We start from the raw sequence: 17,626 nt of genomic DNA, 5'->3' as shown, positions 1-17,626 counted from the left end.
CGCGAACATTTTGGTGAAAAGTAATTTGTTTTATTTATATCTTAATAACTGACGTTAATATCTAAATAGCTAAAGCTGGTAGCAAAAAATAAGTGGACCCGTGGACTACCAACTATCACCTTTATCGAATTGAAACAGACGCCATTGTTCTTGGTTTGTGATGCAACACTTTCTTGTTTGTTGTCATGTGTTTCATGGAAGTGCGTTTATAATATCAACAATTATTCCAACGTGGCGTGGCACGCGACAATATCATTTTGAAAATTTTGGCACCCTTTTCTCATTTGAGTTGTGCACCCCTGTGTTGAAAAAAACAAGCTCACATTTCGCGACATGACACTTCATGTTTAGGCTACATATTTCATGAACAAGGTCACTGTTATAAAGATACTTTTGATAGGAATAGTCCTTGGTTATTTTGAGACACGCAATTTCTGTCATCTTCGTTTTCGACAATGCTCTTTGTTTCGCTTCCGGGCGTTTGTGGATCGATTCGACATTGGACAAATGTTGTATGGGTTGTAGCTGTAGAATGAGCATACGGTTCTGAAAGTCTTCTTTCTTCCCCAGGACTATTTGCTCTCGACCTACCACCATAGTGCCAATGAAAGCGGTGTTTCGACCAAACAGGACATCCCAATGCGTCATCAGCGGAAGGTGATAGTGTACCATGGTCTTCGTCTCTAGAATCATGCCAGCGTTTTAATTTTAACATCATCAAAGTGCCAATGAATATTCCTAAAATAATTGTGAGCGAGATAACTCCGCAAATTATACTGAGTATTATAGGTGAGTTGTCCGTATTTCTCAAAAATCCACTCATTTGACCTCGGTAATCCCAATTTTGCGTATCTGGAAGAATTGTTCTGTTTGCTAAATCAGGCATTGTGTTAAACAAACGACGTTTCCTCAATCTGCCTTTCTGTAAACCAATTCAATGAATACTTGAAGATTCGTATATATTATTAATGACAACGATAAAAGTGGTTTATTCTCATTCTGAAAAAGAAGCGTTTTTTAATGATATTTTATGGTGATACCCTACAACTTTATAATACAGGGTACACTCTGGCTAGATGGCCATAATCATATAGATTTTGAGTATTGTGTTTAAATCAAAATTGAGTTACTATAAATCTTTAGTATTTTTATACGCTTCAACAGGTATTTACTGGGTTTGCTCATAATGAGACGAAAAGGTGTATGGTTAGCAAATAAAGCCTTATCATTCATAAATTCAGTCAAATTGACCAATATAATAATTTTAATATTGACCATAACCAGGCAACTCGTCGGCCTAACGTTCTTATATAAAATAATCAGAATCAAACACTTTTCTCTAAGCCGACGCGCTAAAGAGTCTGAACCTGTTATAGATCCCGTTTCATTCAATGTCTAGCTGAAGTTTGACGTAAATGTCATTTATATCAAGACGCTTTTCAGTATCTGCATTAGTTAAAACAATTACAATCGATTTTCAACGTTTGCTTACTGACGAAAACACAGAAAATTCCTCTGTTCACATTTGTTCAGACTTAATAATGACAATGTTAAATCTAGCATAAATATTAGATAAACTGGGCATGTTATATCAGATAACTTACAAAATGCCCTGTCAGTATACAGATGGAAATCTTTTTCTGTCCGAATTCTGTTTTCATTTTAAATACTTGGTATTTTACCTATCAGTTTAAATATTCCAAAACGAAGCATAACTTTATTTGTACCGTATTTACTTACTTTATAGAAGGATTTTCGACTTAAACGTGGCGTTTGAATTTAGAAATTTAAACTGAAAATATTAGAACACCGACGCCAGTGGTGAGCTGTAGCCGGAACGCCGTTCAGGTTGATAAATATTTTATTGCAAGTGCGTTCCTGATGTTGAAATAAAATTATGTCATAGAAAGTTCAGTTTTTCTGGTAAACTTGCTTATCAACCGTACGTTTGGTTACGTCATAATTATTTTTTATATCACAGCAGACGAATAATTAGTACAGCCGTAACATGTAAGGAATGTTTCTCCAACATTTGGGCTCCGGAAAATTCTTCCTATACCTTACCAATAAAATATTTTTCATCCTTTTTTTGAATATTGATAAGCACACTGCGAGTTATTTTTGACTTGATAATAACATTTGTATTGAATTGCTATGAATATACTTGTCATTTTATCCAAACATATTTCAGACAATTTTTTTTATGTTCTTCTTAATGTAGCTCTTCGGCTCTATCTTAGGACAGGCCACAAATTTCTGTAAGCATCCACATTCGTGTTGTAAATATAATACATTTTCCTGAATTAGGTGCGTTACGGTTGTTACGATTTTTCAGGCTCATCACTGCCGACACGGCCATTAAATATACTGACAATAAAATGAAAGACGTGGAAACTTTTTACATATTCTAAAACAGATTCTACTAACAGTGCTATCTATCTAGCATCCACTTTAAATACTCGTTCTTATAATTTTACGATAAAGGTAACGATATCACGAAACCCTAAACATTTTACGAACACTACAATATTCCAGACTAAATATGAAAAAGCTTGGTAATATAATTATACCCCAAAAATATCGAACTGTAAAATTTCACGATCCCTGTGTAGTTGGAGAAGCTGCAAGGCAGGTGTCAATCATTAATGGCCATCACTGAAGGCAGTTTAAAGTTAACATAGCGCCCCGTTCTAACACAAATTCAGATTTTACTTTTGCTCAATTTTGTATCAGTTGGCTATTACAAATTACAAATCAAAACAAAAAAACACTCCATACTACAGAGCCCAATACAAAACATCTGTACTACGGGAAAAATCCGAATCACTGAACTACAAATGTACGTGTTCTTTACAAGATTCAATTAAGCTTAGTACATGTCAAAACATGTTAGTAAAGTTTGATTGAGATCATATTCGATTGTGTTAATAATGACATACTATATTCAATCGTGAAATAAATGCTTGAAAATTCTGGAACCCATGAAATTTTACGTGGCATTTGAAAACACTTTGATTAAATGATGCCCAAATGCTTATTTATGACAAACTAAATTAGTAACATAAAAAAAATCAAAAAAACAATTACCATCACCGCAATCAAATATGAACCAATGATATTATCAGTACTTGGCCAAACATCTAGAAAGTACTCATTGCCGAATTATTGTATTATTGCAAAGAAAGGCTATGATGGGTATATATCGATCATATTTGTCAGATAGTGATTACATGATATAGACAAGTCGAGAAGAATTATAATTCGTCTTCTTAGTGTTCATTTTCCTCATCCTCTTTTCTCTAAAGTGAAAAAGTTGAACAATATGATATTTGCCTCAAACTGGTGTCACTTTTACGCTTCGTTTGGCTTTCGTTTATGAGGGAGAATTTTCATTTAATACATAGTTAATCATCGATTTGGGGTGATATAATTATCTTGTATATCCAGCGTTTACCTATGGCCACGACAAGTTATATTTTTCAATTAGGCTAAAGACACCTGCTGAATAATTAGAATATATTCAATATATTTTGTCTATGGTTTGTCGTACACATCGTCAGAATAATAGACTTGAAATAGTTGATGGCGATTCCGCGAAGTCTTGAGATTTAATTTTGACAGTTCGTTTGCGGGCAATTTGGATACCGTAGAAGAGTGGCCATAAAAAGTGAAAACTTTAAGATGTGAATACATACTAACCTTAACAGAACATTCTTACCTTTTTTTCGCATTTTCTGACGCATTCTAAGCAATTTGGAATTTCAACCAATGCGATTGGATCACAATAGTCGCAGAGATCCCACTTCGCCAAGTAGCATCCGAAATTACGACCTATTGGTGTCATATTTAAATTTATTTTGCACAAGTTACCTTCCCAATAAAGAGTCATCTTCGAATGTTTATCTGTCGTAGCATGCGTAACATAGCATATGTATGCAACTTTCAAAAAACTTCAATAAATAATCATATGATCTATACATAATTTAAAGTGTTTACCAAAGCCATGGTTTTTCCAATATGAATATTGAGTTCGATGACTATTTTAACCGATCGATAAAAAAAAAATTGTTTAGAAAAAGGGGTTAACATTTTATAGAGCATAATATGCTGTTACTATGAATCTATCATAGATTTCCATATCAACATCAAAATGTGTCACAATGTACCTACCACATCCATTTCCATAAAGACAATAGATGCAGCGCCATCCTGGAAAACCTCCTTTCTTCAACATATCCTGAAAGGGAGGACATCCAAGGGTTGTGTCATCATTCTCGCATTGAATCACGCATTTTCCCGTGAGAACTTCAGAAACACATTTGAACATTTGTAAGTATTAAAAAACAATGCAAGGTAACATATTTGCACGCAAAGCAAGAACACTGGTTGTTCCAAGATCGATACTTAGACTGACTACACGTCGGTGTATTGCTGCCAAACTCACAGGCTCCTGGAGCCGCATTACATGTTATCGATAATCGAGCAGAGGGCCGAATGCAATTTTTGATCTATTTTTATAATACATACTTATAGCATTCTTTTTCAAGATTGCTATAAATTCATTTAATGTAATAATTAAAAGATATAATTTACCAAAATATAGTTATATATTGCCGAAGTTTGTGAATCAAGATGGCGGACATCGGAACGTAATATGCGTACCAGGTCAGGGTTAGGCTATAATTTTATTCAAATTTTCCTTATTTCAGTTCTATTACGAGTTCGGGAATCAGCCAAATGACTTCTGTAGTATTTGTCCCTTAAATTATGGCCTAACCCTAACCCGGTACACATTACTACGTTCCGGTGTCCGCCATCTTAGTTCACATACTTCAGGAGTATCAAAATATCCGCTTATATTACAAAAGATTTAAAAACATACTCAAAGCTGACTTGTTTACAAAGTCTCACCCAGAAGGATGTTTGATAAAATACCTACCATGATCAATCATGCCAAAAACCACCACGGTCTTAAAATTAGCTGAGATTAAATCAGCCTCAAAAGTTTAGTGGCTGACAAAGATATAATCATTTAACCTGAATCATTATCAAGCTACCGCATTTAGAACATTTTTTTTTGTTCTCGCAGGAGTTGTAAAAAATAGGCTCTGGGAGATTTCTCAACGATCTCCATTAAATATGCTACTCTTTTTATAAAATATTGTGTTTTTACCGAAATATCATTTTGTTGGAATTTGATTAATCACTTTTTGGATGGGTTAAAAGTTTGATCACATGCCTGAAAATGTATTACGTTGAGATAAAAATGTTATCGATATTATTTTCTACATCGCTTTTCCTACTATCTTGGATAAACATGTTTAAAAAGTGGCATAATATTTGGATCGATGCGTTAGTCTATTGAACTTGGGCCGGTTTATGTTTGGCTACTCCTAGTTTGGCTAGTCTCACCCATTACCGCTGTTGGAACGACTGTTTTTCTTCAAAGCTTGGGTCCGGACGAGGAACTCATTCTGATTATTTTTGCTGACCTTATGGAACGTTTTCCGAGCAGGAGCAGTACTTTTCGACCAGCGTACATCATCATGCTTCGAGCATATCAGAGTAAAAATGTGTTGAAAAGCCGTTGGATTGATGAGGTATACTGAAGTAAATTAAGAAAATTGGTGATATCCCTAATTGCTAATTGACCCTAAATATTGGTCTTACCGCAATGACAAACAGCTAAGAATACTACATATTTTACTGTAATAGTCAAATACTCTAATGATAGGCTAATCGAACCACAGACTCCAAATGTCATATACGCACTTCGCATGGTTGATTCAACATGCACATAATTTCACGTAAGTTATGAGGATAATTTGCTACAGAGAGTTGAAGTCAAACATGAAAACTCGTACCACAAAGATTACAATTAGAAATATTTAAACATAAAGTTCCCAAATCAACAGTGTGGTTGGTAACGATAAATAAAATTGATAATAAAAGAAATAAGCAATTCAGCAACTCACATATGCAATTCACAGTTGCAAACATAGCAAATAATACTAATGCTATAGTCTTCTTCATTATTTGCTTTTATAAAGGATCTTGTTTCTCAATAAAAAGATTAGCTCGTAATTCCTGTGCTTAGAAAAAAAGAGAAACAGGGAATATTAAACCATGAAAAACTACTACTTATTTTATATATATATATTTGCGACATCGCAATTGATTTGGCTCGGCGGTTATTTTATGTATGCATTAAAAATAAGGCTCAGAATGGGATTATGTACGACAAGATTTTTAAGTCCCTAACTATATCCTTTTAATCGAGCCTTTCAAATGAAATATAATATTTACGGCTATCTCTAATATCCAAGTAGGCTACGCCTGGTGTGTTTACTAATTACCGGTACCTGAATACGAACATATTCAAATGTGAAGGATCTGAAATTATTCTGAAATGAATGGTGTCAAAACAAGTTAAAACTTACAATTAATATATATATGTATATATGGTAAACTATCTGACGGGAATTAAATTAACAATCCTCACTTATTTTGGAGCCCCGAGGTCACAGCTAGCCTTTGGGCATCGAAATTCTACTCACTTCAATACCTAATGCATGCTTAATATGGATGACGAAGGTGATCGGGTATCTGCTATATTCTTTTTATAACTAATAAAATGCAGATTATGCAACCAATTGTTGTGGGACATTCTTTCGGACGCGTTATAAAGTATGTTTGTCTTTACAATTATCGATTTGACCTTTATTCTTTGCTCAGGGATAAAATCATCCGATTATCAGCGGTGTGCTATTTATTTACCGCGTTGAGTCGCTGTTTATTAAGGTTCGCAGATACACCTAAACCTAAAATAATTACCGTAATTCACCAAGCAATAATTTGATAAAACGGATAGAAAATTTGACGAACTCAAGAAAACCCTAGATTTAATGGAACAAAGAATACCAAAAAGTTTGAAATTCAAGTTTAACGCTATGGTAGAAGACACCATCGAAGATCTTTTGGAGGACTCCATCAATGAACACGACCAAACGATATCTCCCCAAATCAATGAACCTGTCCTTAATAATACCCAAAAAATGTCAGAACGACTCGACGTTATGTTCAAGCACATCGGAGATCTGATGGGTGCGATTGATAAACTTATGGAAGAAGTAAGTGGCAGGCTACAAATAATACCCTACGCTACAACATAATGTTGAAATGGTGCAAGCCAGTCAGGACTTCATAAATGCGGAGTCCTAAATTAAAAAAAGATACTCCGCAGAACTACACAACAAACTTGAGAAATTATCGGCCTCACATAAAACTCTTGAAAATTTGGTATCAGATTCGATAAAGATTTTGAGGATTTATCGCAATTGAAAAGACCAGAAAATTTGGAATTTCACGGCATTCCCTACAGTGAAGGAGAGTCACTGATGACATCAGCATGAAAATGGGCCAGCTTCTCAATATAAAAATGAAGAGACTGTACATCTCTTTTTCTCACAGACTCTTGTGGAGAGACAAGACAAGGCTCCTTCTATCATAGTTCGCTTCATAAACAGAAATAAAAGAAACGAGTTTTTGGAAAAAAAAAATGCAACATTTCAAGCATTGAAAACTTTGAAGTCTCAGGAATGAAATTTCTGTACATCAATGAAAAGTTAACTGATTTTAGGAATAATCTACTATATATATAATGCTCGTTTGGCAAGGAAAACCAATCAATATGAACGACTTTGGACTACAAATGGGAACAACCATATTAAAAACACAGAGATGCTTCTAGAATTCCAATTACTGTACAATAAAGCTTGATGATCTTCAAAAATTGAATAAACAAACTGTCTTCAAAGTAGGTGATATAATATAACTGTTTTAAAATGGCTTCTCTGGAACATTGTCCTTCATGTAAAAAGCCAATTTCAAATATTTGGATATGTTGTGATATTTGTATTTCTATGTCTTGTTATGCGTGTTTTTTTCTGGATATCCATCCACAATTTTGTCAGGCACAAACCATTACTGTTCCAAATGCTATGGCTTGAGAACTCCAATCCCAAGTAATTCCTCAGAATTTTTGAAAAATCAAACTCATGTTTTAAATACTAATATTTGTGACTTCGAAAATGTTGAAAATTGCCCATGCCCAATACGCAACGAAACATCTGTACTGTAGGAAAAATAAGAATCGCTGAACTACAAATGTACGTGTTCTTTACAAGATATAATTAAGCTTATTACATTTCAAAACATGTTAGTAAAGTTCGATTGAAGATCATACTCGATTGTGGTAATAATGACATAATATATTTATTCGTGAAATAAATGCTTGAAAAATTCCGAAATTCCATGAAATTTTACGTGGCATTCGAAAACACTTTAAATGATGCCCGATTACTTATTTATGACAAACTAAATTATTAACATAACAAAAATCAGGAAAGCAATTACAATTACCGTAATTAAATATGAATTATTGTATTATTGCAAAGGAAGACTATGATGGGTATATATCGATCATATTTGTCAGATAGTGATTACATGATATAGACAAGTCGAGAAGAATTATAAATCGTCTTCTTAGTGTTCATTTTCTTGATCTTCTTCTCTCTAAAGTGAAAAAGTTGAACAAAATTACATTTGCCTTAAACTGGTGTCACTTTTACGCTTCTTTTAGCTTTCCTTTTTTATGGAGAATTTTTAATTACCGTAATACATAGTCAATCAGCGATTTGGGGTGATATAATTATCTTGTATATCCAGCGTCTTGTATGGCCACGACAAGCTATATTTTTCAATTAGTCTGAAGACACCTGAATAATAAGAATATATTCAATATATTTTGTCTATGGTTTGTCGTACACATTTTGTAAATCTGCCGCAAAATCAGATTTGGCCCATATGCGCTCTTCGAATTAGGATATTAAATGACAATTAGAAATCCTAAACGCTTCTCTGATATTGGCCCCTTTCCCAGCATGTAAAAAACTATTCAGGAACATCCTATTGCATCTGCATAATTTATAGTTATTATCTCTCGATTAATAAAATGTCAGAATAATAGACTTGAAATAGTTGATGGCGATTCCGCAAAGTCTTGAGATTTATTTTTGACAGTTCGTCTGCGGGCACTTTGGATACCGTAGAAGAGTGGCCATAAAAGTGAAAACTTCAAGATGTGAATACATACTAACCTTAACAGAACATTCTTACCTTTTTTTCGCATTTTTTAACGCATTTTACGCACTCTTCAGCTCCATCCAATACTTCGGGGTCACACTCGGTGCAGAGATCCCACTTCGCCAGGTAGCATCCCAAATCAAAACCTATAATCATATGTTATATACATAATTTAAAGTGTTTACCAAAGCCATGCTTTTTCAATTTGAAAATTGAGTTCGGTGACTATTTGAACCGATTGAAATAGATATAAAAAAAATTTGTTTAGAAAAAGGGGTTAACAATTTATAGAGCATATATGCTGTTACTATAAATCTATCATAGATGTCCATATCAACATCAAAATGTGTCACAATGTACTTACGACATTCATATCCAGAAAGACAATAGATGCAGCGCCATCCTGGAAAACCTCCTTTCTTCAACATATCCTGAAAGGGAGGACATCCAAGGGTTGTGTCATCATTCTCGCATTGAATCACGCATTTTCCCGTGAGAACTTTAGAAACACATTTGAACATTTGTAAGTATTAAAAAACAATGCAAGGTAACATATTTGCACGCAAAGCAAGAACACTGGTTGTTCCAAGATCAATACTTAGACTGACTACACGTCGGTGTATTGCTGTCAAACTCACAGGCTCCTGGAGCCGCATTACATGTTATCGATAATCGAGCAGAGGGCCGAATGCAATTTTTGATCTATTTTTATAATATATACATACTTATAACATTCTTTTTCAAGATTCCTATAAATTCATTTAATGTAATGAATAAAAGATATAATTTACCAAAAATATAGTTACTGCCGAAGTATGTGAACCAAGATGGCGGACATCGAAGGTAATATGCGTACCAGGTCAGGGTTAGGCCATAATTTTATTCAAATTTTCCTTATTTTAGTTCTATTACGAGTTCAGGAACTAGCCAAATGACTTCTGTAGTATTTGTACCATAAATTATGGCCTAACCCGGTACACATTACTACGTTCCGGTGCCCGCCATCTTAGTTCACATACTTCAGGAGTACCAAAATATCCGCTTATATTACACAAGATTTAAAAACATACTCATAGCTGACTGATTTATAAAGCCTCACCCAGAAGGATGTTTGATAAAATACCTACCATGATCAAGCATGCCAAAAACCACCACGGTGGTAAAATTAGCTGAGATTAAATCAGCCCCACAAATTTAGTGGCTGACAAAGATATATATAGACATTTAACCTAATTCAAGTTATTCAGAACATTTTATTTTTGTTCTCGCAGGAGATTTCTCGGAGGAAGATTTCTCACCGATGTCCATTAAATATGCAACCCTGAATAAAAGATTGTGTTTTAACTGAAAAATCATTCTTTTTGTTGTAATTTGATTAATCACCTTTTTAGATGGGTTAATAAAACTTTGATCGCATGTCTGGCAACGTATTACGTTTAGATAAAAATGATAATCGATATTATTTTCTACATAAACTTTCCTACTAGCTTGGATAAACATGTTTAAAAAGTGGCATAATATATAGATCGATGCGTTAGTCTAATAAACACGGGTCGGTTTATGTTTGGCTACTTGGCTAGTCTCATCCATTACCGCTGTTGGATCGACTGTTTTTCTTCATAGCTCGAGTCCGGACGAAGGACTCGTTCTGATTATTTTTGTTGACCTTATGGAACGTTGTCTGAGCAGGAACACTACTTTTCGGTCAGCGCACATCATCATGATTCGACCATATCAGAGTAAAAAGCCGTTGGGTTGATGAGAAATACTGCAGTAAATTAAGTAAATTGGTGTGTTCCTAATTGCTGAAGGGGCTTGTTTGTTTTCAGCCATTCTGGCTTAAAAAACTGTGCTTCGTTTCCTAAAAATTGGTCTTATCACAATTACACACAGCTAAGAATACCACTTACAAATTTTACTTCAATAGTCTAATGATAGGCTAATTTATTAGACTCTAATCAAACCAAAGACTCCAAATGTCATATATGCGACTGCACATGGTTGGTTCACCATGCACATGATTTTACGTATGTTTTGAGGATAGTTCGCTACAAAAGCACATGCAATAATTTTGATTTGCTTCAATTAAAAGCTATTTCATTCCAGAAAAGTAAAAGAGTAGAGAGAGCTGAAGTCGAACAAGAAAATTCGTACCACAAACATTACAATTAGAAATAGTTAAAAAACATAAAGTTTCCAAATCAACTCACATATGCTATTCACAGTTGCAAACATAGCAAATAATGCTAATGCTATTATCGTCTTCTTCATTATTTGAGTTTATAAATGTTTTTGTCTTTTAATAAAAATATATGCTCGTAATTCCTGTGATTTAGACAAAAAGAGAAATGAGGAATATTACACCATTAAATACCACTTATTTTATATATTATTATTATTTACATCGCAATTATTTTGGCTCCGCGTTTGGTTTATGTATGCAGTAAAGAGAAGGCTTAAAAAGAGATTATGTACGGCAGAATTTTTAAATCCCTAGCTATATCCTTTCATTCGAGCCTTTCAAATAAAATCTGATCGTTTACGGCTATTTCTAATATCCAAGTAGGCTAGGCGTGGTGTGTTGCCACACGAATATAAATATGAAATATCTAAAATTATTTCGAAATGAATGGTGCCAAAACAAGTTAAAAATCTAAATACAGTATATGTGGTAAATTATCTGACGGGAATTAAATTACCAATCCTCACTTATTTTAGAGCCCCTAGGTCACAGCTAGCCAATGGGCATCGAAAGTCTACTATCTCCACTTCAATATCTAATGCATGCACAATATGAATGACGAGGATCGGGCGTTCGATATATATACTTTTTATGACTAATAAAATGCAGATTATGCAACTTATTGTTTTGGGACATGCCTTCGGGAGCGTTATAAAGTATGTTTGTCTTTCACAATTGTCGATCCGAACTTTGTTCTTTACTCAGGGACAAAATCATCCGACGATAAGCAGAGTGCTATTTATTTACCGTGTTGAGTCTGATACGAACTTCATGTTTCCCACGCTTGAGAGAGATATATTCGACTTAGAGCATGAATCATTGATGAAACTGACATGCGGACACCTATTTTGCACTAGAACACCAACTCGAACCCGACTGCACTCACCCATTCAATGTCATGTAAACAAGAATGAAACTATTTCAAAACTATTTATATTTTGGCGCCTTTCGTAATTTGGCTTCCATCAGGGCCAGAGTTGCCATTGCGGCTTTGACAAGAGCAATGCTGTTATGATGAACTCGTCCTGCAATGTCATGTTCGTAATGCATTCACAATGACACCATATTATATTATGCAATCCGTTCTGATTGTTTTGAAGTAAATATTTTACAGAATTTGTTGCAGACGCTAGCACCACCACTATGCATTTACCAACTGTGCTATCGAGCAAGGACAAGGTCAAAAGAAATTTACTTTGCCAAGTACGAAATTTAGCTCATGAACTCTGTCCTTTTCTCAGTTAAGTAGACCTGCCTAGAATCTGACGCTAGAACCTCTATATTCATACCAAGCAGAGGAAATCGATAAAATATACTGGTACTCTACTACCATTCCATTATGGGGATAGTAAGCCAAGAAATTGTTCCATATGCATGGATACATACGGCGGCCCTCACCCAGGGTTCTTCCAACGAGGGGTTACGTTGAAATTAAAATTGTGCGCTGAAAGTGCAATTCACGATGCCGTAAGGCGTTAACACAAAATTGTCAGCGAAAGTCTGTTGAATAAATTTCAGAGTTTCGTGTATAGGGAGAAAGAGATGATGATGGGTCTTAGGGATAAAGACTATCAACCCTATATATTTAAGTTCGATTCCCGCGTTATTGTTTTGACACGCGTTATGGAATGTGACTCCAATCTGGATTCCATCAGACGATAATAAGCACACAGTGTCGATGCTAATCGTTGTTGTATATTATTGAAAGATGCACAATCCAAAATTCCGAAAACAGATAAAATTGAAACACACTTAACTCTTAACACAGTAAATCAGAAGTGAATTAAAACACGATATTATGCTGCCCTCTCGGCAAGCCGGAACGATAAGTCATCAAATTGGTCGATACGAGAAAGGCAGTACATGTAATCAGTAATCAGTGTTGCGACAATAAAATGACCTATTTTGTGAAATGGAACAAACACTAAAATGAAAAGGTCAAATACATTATAATCCATAGTTACACAATGCACATTCGCTACACGTGTAGCTCGCCTCGCTTCGCCAGACGTCGTTTGGCGAACATTTAGCACGTCCTATGTCAAGTACCGTATATAATTGCAAATCGTCGCGTAATCAGCAGTAACCATGTCGCGCTGTTCGCTTTTTATTGTTCCATAAATGAGCTAATTTTCAGTGAGAAACAAAACGATAAAAATCGTGAAAATTAATTTTGAGTAAAAAGTAGATCTCGCGGATGTCATGGGCGTTACAATCGTTTATAATATTTATATGCACAAAAACAAGCTAGCGGGTTGCATCGATAAAAGGTGCATGAAATGTGAAACTATACTCGTGGTAATTTAATGTTAATCGAGCTGACTTTTTATTGTTATTCAGTATAAGTATTTACATGCATCGTTATAATTGACGCGCTCAAGTGTTGTTTTGAGTTGAATTAGTTATTGAAAAAATCGGCAATAATGGCATTTCTATATGGTCAAAATAATAATTTTTTCTAAAACCTCTGAAAATTTTCATAGAATACATTATTTACCTGTCTTACTTTATCTGCTTTGACCTTTTTAAATGCGAAAAGCAGTGTTGGCGCGCACAAAACACACCATAACTCAAAGATTTCTCACATTTATCGTTTTTGTCTGTTAGCAAGAGACGGAGGTGATTTCTAACTCGTAACTCTAAATTCGATTTTGCTTTTCAATGCGCCGTGATTTGTATTAATGAAAATGATTAGTCTGCAGTTTGAACAGAAAGTCTTAAATTAGCATATATATAACACATTTCTCCTTTTACGCCTCTCTTATTGAATTACAATCAACAGTTATACATTCTTGTTTTTCGCGCGCGAACTCGACAATCACTATTGATGGTTTTCCAACGTCCAAGAATAACTATTTTGTTATGATATTTTTTAAGATACATTCATTCGGTGCTGCCACAAATGACAATTCTTTATTAATATCTCACTTATCACGGAGATGACATCATAAATCGAATTCATTTACAGTATCAACCTCCACAATTCTTTTTGTGGCTGACCCCTTAACTAAATAGAGGAAAATTTCTAACAATTTTTTGACTTAAGAATTTTGATGCCAAGGTACCATAACTAACTGCTGACTTAAGGGCCACCAAAAGCGATTTACCTCATGTGGGAACACACCTGCACTCAAAACATGAATTGAGCTCAAACAACAAATAATTTTTTATTGCAACTTTTTTAATAGCACATTGACTTTACTGCAACAAAAATATGGCATGGCTTGATGATTTATCTCTACACTCAAATCAAAAATAAATACAGAAATGAAACTTATAAGAACTATATTGATAGGCGATTACCCTTCATTCAACGAGTAGCTTAGTGTAAATTGTCAGCAAAAATATGTAATCTCAGGAAATTGATATTGTTTCGGCAACTTTTCAAAATTTAGTATAATTAATATCCAGTGATCAGAGTTCATTGACCACAGTGAAACTGTACAAAATTTTGAAGTTCTTTGTTATAAAATATTCACTGAGTATAGGAACAAAATACTCTTCATTGGTTTTAGAATATTAGTGGTTGGGCAAATGTTCATGGTCTTCCTACATCAAAAAAAATTTGCAATTTTTTGAGTTATGTACTATATGTTATGAAAATGATGACATTGAAATATTCACAAAATCAAGTATTATTTGGTTATTTATAAACATTTCTATGTATGAGATATGTGACTACTTACTACAGCTCGATATTAAAGTATTCCAACCATAATTAATGTTGAAGTGGAAATTGAAGCAATAGTATTAAACCGTAGTGAAAAATAACTAACAGATATAATAAATTTGAACTTTCAGTATATGCTTAGGTATAAAGAAGACAATTTTTCAAAACCAATAAATCCCATGTTATTTGAAGTGTTATTCATCTTTTCCTATTAACAAATTTTTGAGCTCCTTTAACACTCTCCACATTAACAACTTTCCAGCCATTATCAAATTCATGATTCAGGGCATCTTGGAGTGATTTTGCATTGTAAGTTGAATAATAGGTATTATGCCTATCAGTGAGAAGACAAAACTGTGGATGATCAGAAATTTGCTTGGCAAGCCTAAAAGCTTCATTAATTAAATCACCATCTGAGATCCTATTAACAAGTCCCATTGAAAATGCTTCATTGGCATCGACTGGTCGACCAGTGAGTATAAGATCGAGAGCTCGAGATAAACCAATCAATGCAGGTAGCCGAACTGTGCATCCATCTATGAATGGGACACCATGCTTTCTGTTAAAACCCCCGAGGATAGTATCACTAGATGCTATTCGAAGATCACATGCTAATGCTAGTTCCAGTCCACCACCAATGACATAACCACTCAAAGCAGCAATAACAGGCTTCTTGAATGCTTCACGTGTTATTCCCATAGGTCCATGCTCTTTCAACACTTCTTTTGCTTCTTCACTTAACCCTCCTTGAGACGCTTCTTTTAGGTCATATCCTGCACAGAAGTCTGTACCATTTCCATGTAAAATAGCAACATTACTAGAATGATCTTCTTCAAATGACTTCAAAACAATGTTCAACTGCTGGGCCATAATAGAGTTCATGGCATTTTTACAGTGAGGACGGTTGAGTCCGATAATGGTCACATCTTCTCTTTTATCATATGTGACGGGATCAATAGCAGGTTCAGAACTCGATGTCGTCAAACATCTTTGACATAATGCTATTGTTGCTCGATGTGACCGAAGACTTTGGAATACAGATTTAACAGAAGTCAGCATTTTGACAAAAATATCAAAACTTAAACTAAGTTTCAAATTCTACACCAATTTTAAATTAAAAAAAATTAAGGTTTGTGGTATGTGAACTATTATCAATTATGATCTGGTTCTGCAAAGAATACAGAATTTATCTAGATTGAATCAATGAACAAACTCATCAGCTGCAAAAATAGTTATGCACTGATAACTCAAATGATCATATTGCAAAAGCACATTGCAGCATTGTCAAATCGAAAAAAACAATCAAACATGTCTGAATATATTAATATAATAGCATCCTCATATTCATGAAAACTGACAAGTAGTAGTAGAAATAACATAGTAGCCTATAATGAGAGAGAATTTAATTATCTTAGTATAAAAATCAAATTAATTAATCAACTACATCAGGGTATTCCAAACTGGGGCCCGTGGACCCCTGGGGGTATGTGAATGTGATGACTGCACATGGGTCTGCAACATATGAAGAGAGTTAGTCTAGGCGATCTTTAAATGATCGATTTCAATCAAATATCCATTGTTGTCAGAAAAGGTAATTGCAATTTTATTGTCCCTTGAAATGACCTACATCATGTGTTAGGCAGCAATTTCAGCTCACCGATATGATAAAAAAATTCAGGTCGGCGCTAACGGTAGAGTCTGAGAGTCGGACCTACAAGCTCCGAGAATTGATGAATTGTGCAGTGAAAAGCAACCTCATTCAGTCATTACAGCATTATCACATTAATGGCCTTTGTGTTGATGAAACATTATTCTTCCTCGTTAGTTACGCACAGAAATTGATACGACATATGATGGGGGTCCGTGACCGTCCGTCAAAACTAAGATTAATAAACAGGGGTCCGCAGCTTAAAAAAGTTTGGGAAACCCTGAAATAAATACAGAAATACTGTAGTCTACAAGATGAACAAATATTACGGTAGTAGGTGCAAGTTTTGAAATCTACAACCACAAAATCAAGTGCATAGATGTTTTAATTTAATAATTATCATATATCAGTACGATACGGAATATTGTGTAGGCTAATTATGTATTTCATGTCAGCATGTGGAGAAATTAGGGTACGGAACGGTTGTCAGTTTTCAGAATTTAATGATGCTACATGTGGTACCGGTACCGTATTTTCTGATTTTGCTGTTTTGGCATTTGCAGAGTGGACTACTACAGAATAAACGTTACCAGACTAGTCTAAACCGTATACATTCCAGTATTTGGAATTGAAATATTAGAACTAAATATCACGTACCGGTATTTACATAGAGTTGTAAAGAATGAGTTACGATTCGAAGATGCGGTACGCTTATGGTACGGTGCTAATTATGGAACTGTGTTTACCTGTTCTATTGCGATATGGATATTGTGCGCCTGTTTTGTTACCTACCTTTCATGTCGATATCTGTGTAGTGTAGAGCTGGACGATGAATGCAGCTCAATGCTGCAATCCGACTACCGGTACATTGCTCAAACCACCACCAAATTCGGCACTCAGTAATTGCGATGAACTCAACAAC

The 17,626-nt window shown here is 34.6% G+C and overlaps 2 protein-coding genes across 5 annotated transcripts; both read right to left on the bottom strand.

The window, feature by feature from the left end:
- Positions 1-1,674: 1,674 nt before the first annotated feature.
- On the bottom strand, positions 1,675-11,471 carry LOC120327609 (uncharacterized). Of its 4 annotated transcripts, XM_078114359.1 has the most exons (6): positions 8,673-8,772; positions 5,976-8,574; positions 5,420-5,605; positions 4,171-4,305; positions 3,719-3,831; positions 1,675-3,299 (listed from the first exon to the last, which is right to left on the bottom strand). In XM_078114359.1, exons 2-6 carry the CDS (start codon positions 6,031-6,033, stop codon positions 3,270-3,272), a joined length of 522 nt encoding a protein of 173 aa, XP_077970485.1. In that variant the 5' UTR covers positions 6,034-8,574; positions 8,673-8,772; the 3' UTR covers positions 1,675-3,269. The 4 variants fall into 4 exon arrangements, 3 of the variants coding, with proteins under 3 accessions (XP_077970485.1, XP_077970487.1, XP_077970486.1); XR_013477253.1 differs by lacking the exons at positions 1,675-3,299; positions 3,719-3,831; positions 4,171-4,305; positions 5,420-5,605 and adding exons at positions 9,178-9,290; positions 9,509-9,643; positions 11,355-11,471 and having other exon boundaries at positions 8,170-8,574; positions 8,673-8,777; XM_078114361.1 differs by lacking the exons at positions 5,976-8,574; positions 8,673-8,772 and having other exon boundaries at positions 5,413-5,560.
- A 3,057-nt stretch (positions 11,472-14,528) lies between these two features.
- Positions 14,529-17,626, bottom strand: LOC120327608 (putative enoyl-CoA hydratase/isomerase YngF). Its single transcript, XM_039393939.2, has 2 exons — positions 17,497-17,626; positions 14,529-16,984 (listed from the first exon to the last, which is right to left on the bottom strand). Exon 2 carries the CDS (start codon positions 16,113-16,115, stop codon positions 15,255-15,257), a length of 861 nt encoding a protein of 286 aa, XP_039249873.1. The 5' UTR covers positions 16,116-16,984; positions 17,497-17,626; the 3' UTR covers positions 14,529-15,254.

This window comes from Styela clava, chromosome 7, assembly GCF_964204865.1.
Source record: "Styela clava chromosome 7, kaStyClav1.hap1.2, whole genome shotgun sequence".
NCBI classification, from domain to species: Eukaryota; Metazoa; Chordata; class Ascidiacea; order Stolidobranchia; family Styelidae; genus Styela; species Styela clava.
This window is presented reverse-complemented; position numbering and strand designations above follow the sequence as displayed.